This window comes from Ailuropoda melanoleuca, chromosome 1, assembly GCF_002007445.2.
Source record: "Ailuropoda melanoleuca isolate Jingjing chromosome 1, ASM200744v2, whole genome shotgun sequence".
In the NCBI taxonomy this organism is placed as follows: domain Eukaryota; kingdom Metazoa; phylum Chordata; class Mammalia; order Carnivora; family Ursidae; genus Ailuropoda; species Ailuropoda melanoleuca.
Genome location: NC_048218.1, coordinates 92,113,635 through 92,129,641, shown reverse-complemented (window position 1 = coordinate 92,129,641; position 16,007 = coordinate 92,113,635). Strand labels below are relative to the sequence as shown.

At 43.4% G+C, this 16,007-nt stretch overlaps 1 protein-coding gene and 1 pseudogene across 1 annotated transcript; both read left to right on the top strand.

Moving 5' to 3' along the window:
- Positions 1-1,644: 1,644 nt before the first annotated feature.
- LOC105238376 (RNA polymerase II subunit L) lies at positions 1,645-3,144 on the top strand. Its single transcript, XM_011226993.3, has one exon. It carries the CDS (start codon positions 2,159-2,161, stop codon positions 2,585-2,587), a length of 429 nt encoding a protein of 142 aa, XP_011225295.1. The 5' UTR covers positions 1,645-2,158; the 3' UTR covers positions 2,588-3,144.
- A 4,054-nt stretch (positions 3,145-7,198) lies between these two features.
- On the top strand, positions 7,199-8,431 carry LOC100478161 (annotated as a pseudogene).
- Positions 8,432-16,007: the final 7,576 nt, after the last annotated feature.

The window sequence follows — 16,007 nt, the reverse complement described above, 5'->3', positions numbered from 1 at the left end:
TCTCCTCGGAGTATCTTACTTTAAGGACCATCTACTTCCTGTTGGAACCAAGACCAAGATACCAAAGAGGAATTCCTAGAGAACAAATACTCCAATGACTTTACCTCTGACAGGTCCTTGTCACCAATTACCAGGACCTCATATATGACGGAGTATGTCCTAACGGTTTTGAGAACCCGAATCCTATTCTAGTAGATATCTATGCAGATACAGCATAAAGAAATGAATTTGTTTTCTCGGACATCTCTTAAGCCAATGTCTGCAGCACTTAGTTGTGAGTTTATGAGCAGGTCTAAATGCATTTACTCCACTCTTCCAGCCTACCCTGGGGACCCTTAGAAACTTAAATAAGTCACACAGCTTTTCTATCCAAAAAGATTTTCCATCTGAGAAAGGACATCTTTTCTTAGATCTATAGTTTTAGAATTGTCCAAAAGGCCTGTGATCTCTATTCTTAGCCTGGAAGTAGAGAGGGCAGGAGGGCTAGGTTTCTCTGGAGTCAGATCACCACACTTTGGTCTCATTTCATTTTAAGTGAATGCCAAGATCCATTCAATTTTCTGTACCATGGATCCTTTTTCAGAATAATGTTTTCAAGTGCAGAAAATGAAATGCAGGGGATTACAATGAAAACCAATTATATTGACGCATAAGCTATCAAAATATGCAAATGTGTGACTAATAAATGTGTTCATTTAATACCCACATCTAGCAGGAGGTTTAATAACTGCTCTGACATCGAAGTAGCATAAACACTGTATTGAGATCTCTGCAACAACTAATGAGATATGAAAATACCTGCTTTTGTTATTGACAAAGTCACAGTCACTGTCTGATAGGGCTCTGCATTGTTGCATTTGTAACCAAAAGAAATACTAACTTCCACTTACAGTTTAGAGAAAATGATTTTTGTTCCCATCCAACTTCACATATCCTCTGAATTCTACCCTTAAATCTGTTAGAGGTCTGTGGACTCCAGGTTAAGAATCCCTGACCTAGGGTGCATGGATGGCTCAGGCGGTTAAGTGGCTACCTTCTGCTCAGGTCATGATCCCTGGGATTGAGTCCCACATTAGGCTCCCTGCTCAGCGGGGAGTTTGCTTCTCCCTCTGCCTGCTGCGACCCCTGTTTGTTCTCTCTCTCTCTGTCAAATGAATAAATAAAATCTTAAAAAAAAAAAAAAAAGAATCCCTGACCTAGCTAACCAGATATGGGTGGCAATATTTCAAGTGGGACTATAACATCATATTCAAAGGCCAAAGATACTTAATTCAGCATAATTTGGTATTTAATATTATTCACATCTCATGTTTACTTGATTAACATGTATGTAGCAAATTACATGTGTGAGGTTTTACTTAAAATAGGTTGTACCTTGGGGTGCTTGGCTGGCTCAGTCGGTAGAGTATACAACTCTTGATCTCGGACCTGTGGGTTTGACCCCCACATTGGGTGTAGAGATTGCTTTAAAGAAAAAATTAGGGGCTCCTGGGTGGCTCAGTTGTTAAGCGTCTGCCTTCGGCTCAGGGCATGATCCCGGAGTCCTGGGATCGAGCCCCACATCAGGCTCCTCTGCTGGGAGCCTGTTTCTCCCTCTCCCACTCCCCCTGCTTGTGTTCCCTCTCTCACTGGCTGCCTCTCTCTCTGTCAAATAAATAAAATCTTTAAAAAAAAAATAAATAAATAAAAATTAAAAAATTTAAAAAAACTTCAACAAAAAGTAAAATATTCAAGAAATTCAAGATTATTTGTAGGAACTTTATAAATGGGGAAAGCAGGGTATGATCTGATCCATACTGACGTTTTCTTCCAATCACTCAGTAAACATTTGTGGACCATTCATTATGCAATCACTGAACTCGAGGAGCTAGTTCAGTGAGGGAGAGACAAATGCTTACGTAAACAAGTCCTTGCAACAGAATGTAGTGTGATGTCGAGAGTATCAATGATGTGCTTGTGGGAGCACGTAAATGTACACCCAGCCCCGAGAGGATCAGGAAGAGCTTGCAGGATGAGTCGGCAGTAGGTAAAGAATAGAGGAAGGCCACTTGTGGCCAAGCAATGAGATGCACAGAATAAAAGACAATGAAGTGAGTCTGCCACGTTCCTGGAACTGAAAACAGTTCAGGCGCAGCTAGGAAAGAGATGAGTCTGGAGAATGCAGAGTGTGGCTGATGGTCGGACAGCCCAGGGAACCAGCGGGCTGCCATGCAGCTGCCATGGCCATCCTACATGCTGCTTCACCTGTGGCAAGATCGCCGGCAACAAGCAGGAGGCCTACCCGGGGTGCTGCAGGCCCTACACCGAGGGGGCTGCCCTGGATGCACTGGGCCGGAAGTACAACTGCAGGGGTGGCATGCTGCTGGCCCACACTGACCTGTTCGAGAAGCTGCTCGAGTGTGCGCGCCTGGAGAGTGACCATGCTGGAGCCTCCCGCTGCCCTGCTGACCACAGGCAGGCCGGGTCGGGCCCAGAGTGTGTTCCACTGAGGCAGAAGAGCTGCAAGCAATGCCTGACCACAGCCACGTGGGCCTGTGGACTCCCACTCTGGAAGGAACCATCCAATAAAGGTCCTTGCGGAGAGTGAGAGAGAGATGAGCCTGGAGAGGGAAGAGATACAGGCCACAGGTCATGGTTTGCCAAGAATCCTTTCCTTTCAGAAATACCCATTCTCCTCTGCTGTTCTCATCGTTTCATTCTAGAGTGACTGACCAAGGAAGAGCACATGACCCAACCCAGGCCATCCCCGGGCCTCTCCCTTCCTCAGGATGAGTTTGAAGGACCATGGGTTGCCAATGACTGTGTTGCCTCCACATGGACAGAACCTGTTAGAAACAAAACTAACATGAGAAAAAGCAGGACCAGAAAAGATAGTCATTAGGGGCACCTGGGTGGCACAGTCGTTAAGTGTCTGCCTTCGGCTCAGGGCGTGATCCCTGCGTTCTGGGATCGAGCCCCACATCGGGTTCCTCTGCTGGGAGCCTGCTTCTTCCTCTCCCACTCCCCCTGCTTGTGCTCGCTCTCTCACTGGCTGTCTCTCTCTGTCAGATAAATAAATAAAATCTTAAAAAAAAAAGAAAAGATAGGCATTAATGCCATCTTTGAACTCCTTGATCTAGCCCTCCCTGAAGCCAACCCCGGACTCTTCAGTTACATGAATAAACAAATTCATTCATTTTTGCTTAAGCTACTTTGAGTGGGGTTTCTGTCACTTGGAACTGAAAGGTGACCGACTTTCATAGGACAGTAATTATGAACAGTGACACTGACATCCTTTTGGAAGGGATTGACTCAAAGCAAGGAAGTGACACCATCAAGTTTGCATCATGGGCGACACTGACCATTGGAAATGGGCTGACGAGGGGCACGTCCAGAGGGAAGGAGAATGATGTGGCTATTGGAGGGACCGTCACCTTCTCTGAATATTTCTAAGACTCCTTAGATTTACATGTTCTAACCACAACTCCCCTCTTGTTTCAAAATAACCTGAGATTTTTTCTTATTATAGAAAACTCAGAAAATACTCAAGAGCAAAAATAAGGGAACAGAAAACCCCCAAAGCTACCCTCCAGGGACAATCACTGTTAAAACTCACATACATCTTTCTAAAGCCTTATGTGTGTGACAGGAAAAGGTATAAGCAAATGAGATCATATCATATGTACCTTGCACTTCAAATATGCAAAAATCAACGATCTGTTAAAAGAACATCTGCAAAACCACAGACGTAACATTTTTCCAGAAGAACAAATCACTAATCAGCTTATGATTTTGCATTGTGTTCCTGTTCATCAACTTCAAACTTCGAAATGCAAACTTATGTCAGCCTTAGACTAGGCGTATGCCAAACGCAAGCCACAGGTGAGGATTTCCACATTGCGGTGTGTCCGATGATCAATGGAAGAAGGGATCAGAAGATTTCATTATTAACTTTCCCATATCTTCAAATATACACCGTCACCTCTTACAGTTATGAGTTTTAGCCCTGGAAAGAAAAAGTAAAATCACTAACGAGCAAATTAGTCTAAAACTGAGGGAAAGCAGTGTGTAAATAGGAAGTGGTCTGCATTTTTAGAGTCTACTCAATATCCGTCAGACTTCACAACTGTGAAGAGCTACTGGCGCTAACGAAGTAAGACAGGTGGCATCTCTGACCCCACTCCTCAGCTGCCTGGCATCTGCAAGGTTTACAAAATTGAAACTCTCATTCTTAATAACCTTTTCTCTCCCCGAACTTTAATATAAGAACACCCAGAGTTTTCCATTTCTCAAATTCCTATGCTCTTTTTTCTACCTCACCTTCCACCCTACCCTCAACTTGGTCTCTTCCCAAAGGTCTGGTTGCAAATTTTACTTCTTTAAAACAGCATATGCAAGGACTCTGAGATGTCTAGTACTTCCCTCAGCTTCCAGCCAAAGGGACTTATTAAATAACACTATTAGAAGGGAGTATGTAATGTTTGTTTTAAAGGTTCCATCAATGCCAAGCCACAATTATAAATAGATAAGCTCTCTATAGCAGGGGAACTAACCCCTGGGAAATAAGCTCCAATTTTCAGCCCCATTGCCACCTCAATTTCTTTCTTCTGCCCTACCCAGATTGGGAGGAGTGTGGCAATCAGTGGGGACAGGAGGAATGCCCCGTAGACTCTTTTTTTCAGGGGGCCATTACAGTTTCCTGCGGCACTTGGGAGGCAGGCCATCTGAAGGATCTTGAAACTGGAAGACCTGATCCACTATCCCTTCTTGTCTTCATTCAGCCGGCCAACACTTCCCGAAGCCCTGCTAGGTACCAGACAATGGAAATACAACATAAGGAACCTGCAGCCTCTGCCCCCAGGCAGCTTGGAGTCCAGGGAAGGCGCCAGCAACCAGCCTCTGGCACGCAAGAACAGATAAGGAACAGGAGCCCCATTTCTACTCGAAGCCCTACAGTCTCTGCCACTGGAAAGCTTCCAGCCTGGAGGGGGATAGGGCAACTACAAAGCCAAACCCTATGTGCCATAGAGACAAAACACCGATGCTGTGGGACTTTGAGAGAATTGGAAGGCGAGATTGGGGAGGCAAAAAGAGGAGACCAATGAGATCATGTTTATCCAGTGAGGATTTTACAGCTGCCATCACTCATTCCCTGTTTCTTTTTTACCATCAACAGATGCTTTCCAAAACTGAGACTATTGCCCACCAGGAGTTTACAAATCCAAGTGGAAAATAACCACTACCTGTTGGAGTAGAAAGGCAGGGGGACAAAAGGATAACTCTTTGGGCCTCTGTGATAGAGGCTTCCAGTACCAAGCCGTAACATCAGGCTAACATCAGGCACAATATCAACTAAGCATTCCGTTTCTCTCTGAAGTATTTTGCACTTATTATAGCTAAAGTTAAACCTGCCTAAAATAAAATCCACCAGGATGCTCGTTTTGTTTACCCTACCCCCACCCACCACGTTACAAAGAGGAAGCAACCCAAGACATTGTTCTAGGCTGCTGAGAACAATACCATTTCCTTCCTATTGGGTGTTAGTTTTTTTTTTCTTCTTAATATGACGTGCAATTATGGGGATTTTTTTCCAAATACATATGTGCTCTAAAACTTAATCCCTCCTGGAGCAACATAAGATCCCCTGCAGATGAAGGCAACCAAGAACAGTGCCTTCAGAGAAGGTGGTTTGCTTTACTGCTGTGTATGACCAACTTCCTGTTGCTTTTTAATGTTCTGCTGCTAGAACAGTTTAAGTGGATAATCAATTTAGAAATGTATACATGCACAGCAAATATTTTAAAACAAACTTTTAACATACCTAGAGAAAAATGTTCAAATCATTAATGCATGGCTCGGTGAATCATCACAAAGAGAACCTACCCACGTGACCTGGGTCAGACCAAGGAGTAGAACACCGACACCTTGAAGCCCCCCATGCCCGTCCCAAGCACCTGACTCCTCCTCTCCCTGCTGTGCTCACTTCGACACCATGCTTAGTGTGGCCTCTCTTTAACTTCATGTAAACAGAACCATTACACGTAGTCTTCCGTGTTGGACTCTTCAACATTGTGAGATCTATATTGTATGTAGCAGCAAAACCTTCATTTTCTCCACACCGGCAAATAATAATGGTCTGGATGGGAGAGAGAATGACACAGATGAGTGCGAGGTCTGCCTCAGACTGGGGCTCCAAGTGCGACTTCATTTCCTCATCTCCCAGGCTAACCTTGGATAAGCGCAGCTGCCGTTATCCATTGAGGGTGGATTCCTGGCTAGAATAATAGTTTCCTGAGAACTTGCTACCCATGGTAGCTCAACTCCTATTAAGAATTTTTCTGGAGGCGCCTGGGTGTCTCAGTCGGTTAAGCATCCGACTCCTTTTTTCATCCGACTCTTTTTTTCAGCTCAGGTCATGATCTCAGGGTTGTGAGATGGAGCCTGCTCAGGGCTCCGAGCTCAGCAGGGAGTCTGCCTCTTTCCCTCTCTCTTCCCCTCCGCCTGCTCTCACAAGAGCATGCTCTCTCTCTCAAAATAAATACATAAATATTTTTTTAAAAAGTCCTAAATATGTATGCACCTAAGAACAAAGCTTCAAAATACGTGACGCAAAAACTGTTAGACTTGCTAGGAGAAATAAACTGTCCTACAGATTATAAAGACTTCAGCACTATTATCTCAGAACAAGTAGAAAACTCTGAAAAGGTGTAGAAGAGAATTACACTGTCAGCCTATGTGATCTGATTTCCGTCTAGAGGACACTGCGCAATCAGCAGAAGGCTATTCAAGTGCACATGGGACATGTGCCAGGATAAATCATATTCTAAGCCATAAACATTTTAAATGGATTAAAATCATACTAAAATTTCTGTCTACAACAGAATTGAAATGGAAATCTAAAATGGAAGGTAGCTGGTAAATCCCCAAATGTTTGGAAATAAAACAACATGCTTCTAAATAACCCATGGGTCTAAGAGGAGTTCAAATGAATGATCAGAAAATAATTGGGGCGCCTGGGTGGTGCAGTGGTTGGGCGTCTGCCTTTGGCTCAGGGTGTGATCCCCGCGTTGTGGGATCAAGCCCCACATCAGGCTCCTCTGCTGTGGGCCTGCTTCTTCCTCTCCCACTCCCCCTGCTTGTGTTCCCTCTCTCGCTGGCTGTCTCTATCTCTGTCAAATAAATAAATAAATAAAATCTTAAAAAAAAAATTCGGGGGGGTACCTGGGTGGCTCAGTTGGTTAAGCAACCAACTCTTAATCTTGACTCAGGTCTTGATCTCAAGGTCATGAGTTCTAGCCCTGCTTTCATCTCCATGCAGGGCATGGAACCTATTTAAGATATATACCTATATCTATATATAGATATATAGATATATCCAAATGAAAATAAACATAAAACATATCAGAATTTGAGCATATAGCTAAAACGATGCTTAGAGAGAAATGTATAGCACTAGGTGTTTATGTTAGAAAAAGTACGTTTCGCTCTTCCCCACTTTGCAAGACGGTGAGTGAAAAAGCTGAGAAGTGGATACTAAGGAGAAGAAATCTGAAGCCGAGACTGCTGATGCTAGTGGCAAGGTTAAGGACTATAACCTCAGGGATAAAACACCAAGGAAGGGGAAGCCTCACTGCAGCTGAAACCCTGTCCCAGTCAGAGGAATTGACAGTGGTTCCCAATCAGCTGTGTATTCCAGAAGGGCCATACACAGAGGGAGTGTTGAGCAGCTAAATCCAGGGTCGAAAAGACAAAGAAGGAGAAGATTCTTTCTACTGTTACAAAACCAGTTGGTGGTAATGAGAATGGTGGTACCCACGTGGTTAAACTTTGTGAAATGCCTGGATATTATCTTACTGAAGATGTGCCTCAAAAGCTGTTGAGCCATGGCAAAAAAAACCCTTTCAGTTAGCATGTGAGAAATCTGTGAACTAGCATCACTCCTGGGACCATTTTGATCATCTTCACTGGGTACCACAGAGGTAAGAGGGTGGTTTTCCTAAAGCAACTGAGCAGTGGCTTGCTACCTGTGGCCAGACTTCTGGCCCTCAATCAAGTTCCTCTGCATAGAACACACCAGAAATTTATCATTGCCACCTCCACTAAAATTGATATCAGCAGTGTGAAAATTCCAAAACATCTCACTGATGCTTGCTTCAAGAAGAAGCCACATAACCTCAGATACCAGGAGGGTGAGATCATCCACACAGAGAAAGAGAAATACTAGTGCAGGGTTGATCAGAAAGCTGTGGACTTGCAAATTCTGCCAAAAATCAAAGCTACTTCCTCAGCTTCAGGGTTACCTCCACTCTGTGTTTGCTCTCACAGACAGAGTATATTCTCACAAATTGATGTTCTAAATTTCTTACAAAGAACCTAATTAGATAAATGATCCACAAAAAAAAAAGAAGGAAAAAAAAATTTCAAATCAAGGATCTAAGCTTCTACCTTAAAAAACCAGAAAAAAAAAATTAAGCCCAAAGCAAGTAGAAGGAAACCATAAAACAAAAAAGGGATATCAATGAAAACAGTATAGTAAAATCAATGAAACCAAACTAGTTATTTAAAAGTATTTTAAATGGATACAATTCTAGTGAAACTCAAGGAAAAAAGAGAGAAGGCACAAATGACAAATACCAGACACCTATGAACATTAAAGAGATAGGAAAGGAATATTTTATGACAATAAATTTGATAAATTGGGTGAAATAAAATTCCTTGAAAAATACAAATGATCAAAGCCCACTCAAAAGGAAATAAATAACCTGAATATTCTTATACCCTTTTTTAAAAACTAAATTTGTATTTAAGAAACTTCCCATAAAGAAAATTCCAGGTTCAGATAGTTTCACTCATAAATTTAAAAATGTTATATACTTTATGATTTCCTTTATATAATATTCTCACAATGCAAAACTGTAGAAATGGAGAATGGACTGATGGTTACCAGGAGACAGGGATACTGGTTGAATATAAAAGGGTAGCACAGGGGAGTTTTTTTGTGGTGATAAAATGGTCTTATATCTTGATTATGGTGGTAGTTACATGAATCTATGTGTAAAATAAAATTGCATAGAACTATACACACAGGGGTGCCTGGGTGGCTCAGTGGTTAGGCATCTGTCTTCAGCTCAGGTCCTGATCACAGGGTCCTCGGATTGAGCCCCACATCGGGCTCCCTGCCTGCTTCTCCCTCTCCAGCTGCCTGCCACTCGGCCTGCTTGTGCTCTCTCTCTCTCTCTGTTGGTCAAATAAATAAATAAAATCTTAAAAAAAAAAAAGAACAATACACACAAACACAAATGTATATTAAAAATGATGAAAACCTTATAAGATCTGAAGCCTAGTTAATAGACTTGTACCAATGTTATTTTCCTTGATTTGATATACCTTTGGGAGAAACTGGGAGAAGAGTACAATGGACTCTATGTATGCTTTTGCAACTTCCTGTAAGACTATAATTATTTTAAAATAAGTTATAAAAAATGAACTGTGTATTAGTGAGCTGTGGAACAACTTTAAGTAGTCGAATATGTGTGTAATTCGAATCTGTGAACTATGAGAGAGGACAACTGAAAGAACATAGGAAGAAATAACGACCAAAGTTTTCCAAATTTGATGAAAACTTTAAATCTACAGATCAAAAAGTCCCAACAAAACCCAAGCACAAGAAACATGAGAAAAAAAAAAGAAAAAATAACTACGCCAAGGTACAGCATAATCAAAGTGCTCAAAACCAGGGATAATCTTAAATGCAGAACTAGAAAAAAACATGTTACCTGCAGAGAAACAAAAATAAAGGTGACAGTGAATTTCTCATCAGAAGCAATGCAAGTGAAGGCAACAAAAACAAAAACAACTAAGTGGGACTACGGCAGACGAAGAAGTCTCTGCACAGCAAAGGAAATCATCGATGAGATGAAACGGCAACTCCCTGGGTGGGAGAAAATATTTGCAAATTATTTATCTGATAAAGGGTTAATATCTAAAATATGTAAAAAGCTCATACAACTCAATAACAAAAATCAATCTGATTAAAAGAAAGGGCAGAGGATCTGAATAAGTGTTTTTCCAAAGAGGACAAATGGGTGGCCAAAAGGTATATGGAGGTATGTTAACTAAGTCAAGAATTTAAATTAAAATTTGAAAAAACAAAAAACAAAACAAACAAAAGGCACGTGAAAAGGTGTTCCACATCACCTATCACCAGGGAAACGCAAATCAAAGCTGCAAGAAGATTTCACTTCACACCTGTCAGAACGTCAAAAAGACGAAAAATAACAAGTGTTGGTGAGTACGTGGAGAAAAGGGAACCCTGGTGCGTTGTTGGTGGGAATATAAATTGGTACTACCACTGTGGAAAACAGTGTGAAAGTTACTCAAAAAATTAAAAATACAACTACCATATGATCCAGCAATTCCATTTCTGGGTATTTTCCCGAAGGAAGTGAACATACTCACTTGAAAAGATATCTGTGCCCCGACTTCCCTTGCAGCATTATTTACAATAGCCAAGGGAGCCACCTAGGTGCCCATCGATGGACGAATGGGTAAAGAAGATGCGTATATAAATACAATAGAATCTTATTTAGCCATTAAAAAAAATAAGGAAAACCTGCCATTTGCAACAACATGGATGAACTTTGAGGGCGTTATGCTAAATGACTTTATGCTTTCTCTGTCAAATACTGTATGATCTCACATGTGGAATCTAAAAAAAATAAAATAAAAACCTGAACTCAGACACAGAGAATAGATGTGGTCATTGCCAGAGGCAGATGGTGGAGTGTGGTTGAAATGGATGAACGTGGTCAAAAGGTACAAACTTCCAGCTGTCAAATTAGTCCTAGGAATGTAATGTGCAGTATGATAACTGTAGTTAATAATACTATATTGTACATTTGCAAGTTTCTAAGCGAGTAGATCTTAAAAGTTATCACAAGGAAAAAATGTGTTACTATGTGTGGTGATGGATGTTAACGAGACTTACTGTGGGGATTCTTTCGCAATCCCATACAAATATGGAATCATTACGCTATACACCTCAAACTGTTTTCACGTGATAGGTTAATTGTAATCGTATCCCAATAACAGAAAAGAAATAGTTAAAGTGAAAAGACAGCGGGGCAACACCATTAATATACTGAAGTAAAACACTGTCACCCGAGAATTCTACCACCCCAGTGAAAATATCTTTCAAGGGCCAAACCAAATACTTTTTTCAAACATACACGAGCTGAAAGAATTCATCACCAACAGACCCACATTGCAAGAAATGTAAAAGGAAATTATTCACACTGGAGGAAAATGGCGCCAGATGGAAGCAGAGATCCACACGAAGAATGAAGAGCACCAAAAATGGCAGCAGTTCTCAACAGCCGGCCTGGGGACTGCTGGTGGTCCCCTTCCAGGAGGTCTGCAGGTTCTAGTTATTTTCATCATAATGCTAATATGTTCCTGCCTCTTCATGCCCATTTTCTCAAAGTGTGCAGTGGAGTTTTCCAGTGTGATACCGCAAAGCAGAGATGCACAGGCAGATGTGAGAATCTAACCTTCTATTAAGCCAGACATTCAAGAGATTTGTTAAGAAATAGTATCAGTTTTTCTTTGAAAACATATTTATGTGACTCAGGTTAACCTGCAATCTCTTCCACTGTTGTTTTAAAATTAATAATTTTTTTTAAATTTCTGCTTTTCGATTTTTCAATGCAGTGAATGGTCCACAGAAACAGAAGCTTTTCTAGCATCTTCAGTCACTTTTAAGATTATTTAAGGAATCCTGAGACCAAAAACATGTGAGGGCTGCTGTTCCAGAGCAGTCTAGCATTTAAAGGCCCTTGACAAAGATATGAAAATGAGGATTTGGTGCCATATCGAGCCATGTGGTGAGAAAAGGGATGAAGGAAAAGCTTTAGAAACGAGGCTGACAGTAGAAGACCAGAAAACCCAAGCTGGATGTTTGCATAAAATAAAGGAAGGACAAAAGCTTTGGGGAGATTGTCTCTGGGGTGTAAATCATTTACCTGCTCGCTGTGGACCGGTTGTGCCTGCAAAGAGAACTGCCCGGCAACTTTGGCCACGGTTGTTAGAGACATAGATATGATTGCGGATTGTGGCTGCATTTAATAATACTACCATTTAAATTGCATCGACGGCTCCAGGCTGGCTCAGTCGGTAGAGCACGTGACTCTTGATCTCAGGGTTCTGAGTTCAAGCCCCATGTTGGGCATGGAGCGTACTTAAAAAAAAAAAAACTTAAAAAAAAAGTAAATTGGGGAGGAGGTTAAGATGGCGGAGGAGTAGGGGACCCCTTTTTCAGCCGGTCCCCTGAGTTGAGCTGGATAGGTACCAGACCAGCAGGAACATCCACGGAATCAGCCTGAGACGCAGGAAGATACATCTGGATCTCTACAAATGAACATCTCCAGCGCTGAGTATCGAGGTACGAAGCGGGGAGCCGTGAAACCGCGCACAGATATCGGAAGCTAAACAGAAGGGGGAGGGAGCCGCCGTGTCAGGGCGCCGGGAAGCGGTAGCCACCTGCAAGGGGGAGCGGACAGACCGCGGACCCGCACGCTTGAGACAGCAGGCTGAGAAGGGAGCTCCGGGAGCGCACGCGGGACGGCTGGCGGTTGGCGGGCCACCTGCACGGGGGAGCAGGCGGACTCGCGGACGGCACCCGCGAGACAACAGACTTAGAACGCGAGCTCCAGGAGCGCGCGCGCAGGGCGGCTGGCGGGCCACCTGCACCGGGGAGCGGGCGGACCGCGGACCCGCACTCTGGAAACGGCAGACTGAGTCCGTGAGCCGGGAGCGTGCACCACCAAGCATCTCACGGAGCTCCGGAGCTCCGGTGTGCTCACTGGATCGAGGCTGAGACCGGGAGCTCCGGGAGCGTCCGCGGGGCGGCTGGCGGCTGGAGGGCCACCTGCACGGGGGAGCAGGCGGACTCGCGGTCAGCACCCGTGAGACACCAGACTGAGACGGGGAGCTCCGGGAGCCCGCGCGGGGCGGCTGGCGGCGGGCGGGGTTGGAAACACAAAGGACAGAGACGTGCCGGCCCTGGAAGTGAGGGCTGGGACGCCGGGTGTGGGGCGCACAGCCCGGGATGCTGCAGGGTTGAGCAGCACCAACAGAAACAGAGTTAAAGTGGCCAGAACATCAGTGGAGAACGATCCGCGATCCCTCTGTTCTGAGACAGAGGCTGAATTTCAGCCGCTGCTGCTCTCTCAGAAGAGGCATAGCAAACCGCCAGGGAAAGCCGCCAGAGAACAAAAGCCCGGAAATACCGGCTCACAGGGTGCCCATCCCCATCCCCCCTCGCAAGGGACACAGAGACTCTACCCAAACAGGGTTTTCTGAGTACCGGCAGGCAGGCCCCTCCCCCAGAAGGCAGGCTGAAAAATCAAGAAGCCCACAACCCGGAGCGCCTGAGTGGCGCAGTCACCAAGCACCTGTCTTCGGATTAGGGTGTGATCACAACGCTCCGTAAGGAGTCCCTCATCGGGCTTCTCCACCGGGAACCTGCTTCTTCCTCTCCCACTCCTCTGCTTGGGTTCCCTTTCTTGCTGACTGTCTCTCTCTCTCTCAAATAAATAAATAAACTCTTTAAGGAAGAAGCCCACATCCCTAAGATCTCTATAAAACAAGGGCGCACGGCCTGGGTCCCAGTCAACACTTGGGCTCTGGACAACCCTGCAATCTCTCTTCATCAGAATGACGAGAAGGAGAAGTCCCCCCCAGCAAAGAAAAGATAATGAGTCTGTGGCCTCTGCCACAGAATTGGCCTCGGCCACAGAATTAATACATATGGATGTATCCCAATTATCAGAAATGGAATTCAGAGCAACAATGGTCAAGATGATGAGTAAACTTGAAAAAAGCATCAGAGAAAGCGTTGCTGAGAATATAGAATCCCTAAGGGCAGAAATGAGAGCGAATCTGACAGAAATTAAAAATTCTATGGGCCAAATACAGTCAAAACTAGAGGCTCTGACGGCCAGGGTCACCGAGGCAGAGGAACGCGTTAGCGAATTGGAGGATGGGTTAGTAGAAGAAAAAACGAAAATAGAAGCTGGTCTTAAAAAAATCCACGCCCACGAATGTAGATTACGGGAGATTACTGACTCTATGAAACGATCCAATGTCAGAATCATCGGCATCCCTGAAGGGGTGGAGAAAAACAGAGGTCTAGAAGAGATATTTGAACAAATTGTAGCTGAAAACTTCCCTAATCTAGCAAGGGAAACAAGCATTCGTGTCCAAGAGGCAGAGAGGACCCCATCCAAGCTCAACCAGGACAAACCTACGCCACGGCATGTCATAGTGCAATTCGCAAATATTAGATCCAAGGATACAGTATTGAAAGCGGCCAGGGCAAAGAAATTTCTCACGTACCAAGGCAAAGGTATCAGGATTACGTCAGACCTGTCTACAGAGACCTGGAATGAGAGAAAGGCTTGGGGGGGCATTTTTAAAGCTCTTTCAGAGAAAAACATGCAGCCAAGGATCCTTTATCCAGCAAAGCTGTCATTCAGAATTGATGGAGAAATAAAGACGTTCCAAAATCGCCAATCATTAACCAATTTCGTAACCACGAAACCAGCCCTACAGGAGATATTAAGGGGGGCTCTATAAAGGTAAAAAGGCCCCAAGAGTGATACAGAGCAGCAAGTCACAACCGATACAAAGACTTTAAAGAGAAATGGCATCATTAAAATCATATCTGTCAATAATCTCTATCAATCTAAATGGCTTAAACTCTCCCATAAAACGCCACAGGGTTGCAGATTGGATAAAAAGACATGACCCATCCATTTGCTGTCTACAAGAGACTCATTTTGAACCCAAAGATGCATTCAGACTTAGAGTAAGGGGATGGAGTACCATCTTCCACGCAAATGGACCTCAAAAGAAAGCTGGAGTAGCAATTCTCATATCAGATAGACTGGATTTTAAACTAGAGGCCATAGAGAGAGATACAGAAGGGCACTATATTATTCTTAAAGGAAGTATTCAACAAGTGGATATGACAATTATTAATATATATGCCCCCAACAGGGGAGCAGCAAGATACACAAGCCAACTCTTAACCAAAATAAAGAGACATATAGATAAGAACACAGTAATAGTAGGGGACCTCAACACCCCACTATCAGAAATAGACAGAACACCCTGGCAAAAACTAAGCAAAGAATCAAAGGCTTTGAATGCCATACTCGACGAGTTGGACCTCATAGATATATATAGAACACTACACCCCAGAACCAAAGAATACTCATTCTATTCAAATGCCCATGGAACATTCTCAAGAATAGATCATGCTCTGGGACACAAAACAGGTCTCAGCCAATACCAAAAGATTGAAATTATCCCCTGCATATTCTCAGACCACAACGCTCTGAAATTGGAACTCAACCACAAGGAAAAACCTGGAAGAAACTCAAACACTTGGAGGCTAAGAACCATCCTGCTCAAGAATGACTCGATAAACCAGGAAATCAAAAAACAAATTAAACAATTTATGGAGACCAACGAGAATGAATACACAACGGTCCAAAACCTATGGGATACTGCAAAGGCAGTCCTAAGGGGGAAATACATAGCCATCCAAGCCTCACTCAAAAGAATAGAAAAATCTAAAATGCAGTTTCTATATTCTCACCTCAAGAAACTGGAACAGCAACAGAGGGACAGGCCTAACCCACTGACAAGGAAGGAGTTGACCAAGATTAGAGCAGAAATCAATGAATTAGAGACCAGAACCACAGTAGAGCAGATCAACAGGACTAGAAGCTGGTTCTTTGAGAGAATCCATAAAATTGATAGACCACTGGCAAAACTTGTCCAAAAACAAAGAGAAAGGACTGAGATTATTAAAATTATGACTGAAAAGGGAGAGGTCACGACCAGCACCATTGAAATTGCAAGGATTATTAGAAACTTTTATCAACAGCTATATGCCAAAAAACTAAACAATCTGGAAGAGATGGAGGCCTTCCTGGAAACCTATAAACTACCAAGACTGAAAC

Coding starts and splice junctions, on each gene's coding strand:
- LOC105238376 (XM_011226993.3), top strand. CDS start 2,159: ATGCAGAGTGTGGCTGATGGTCGGACAGCCCAGGGAACCAGCGGGCTG.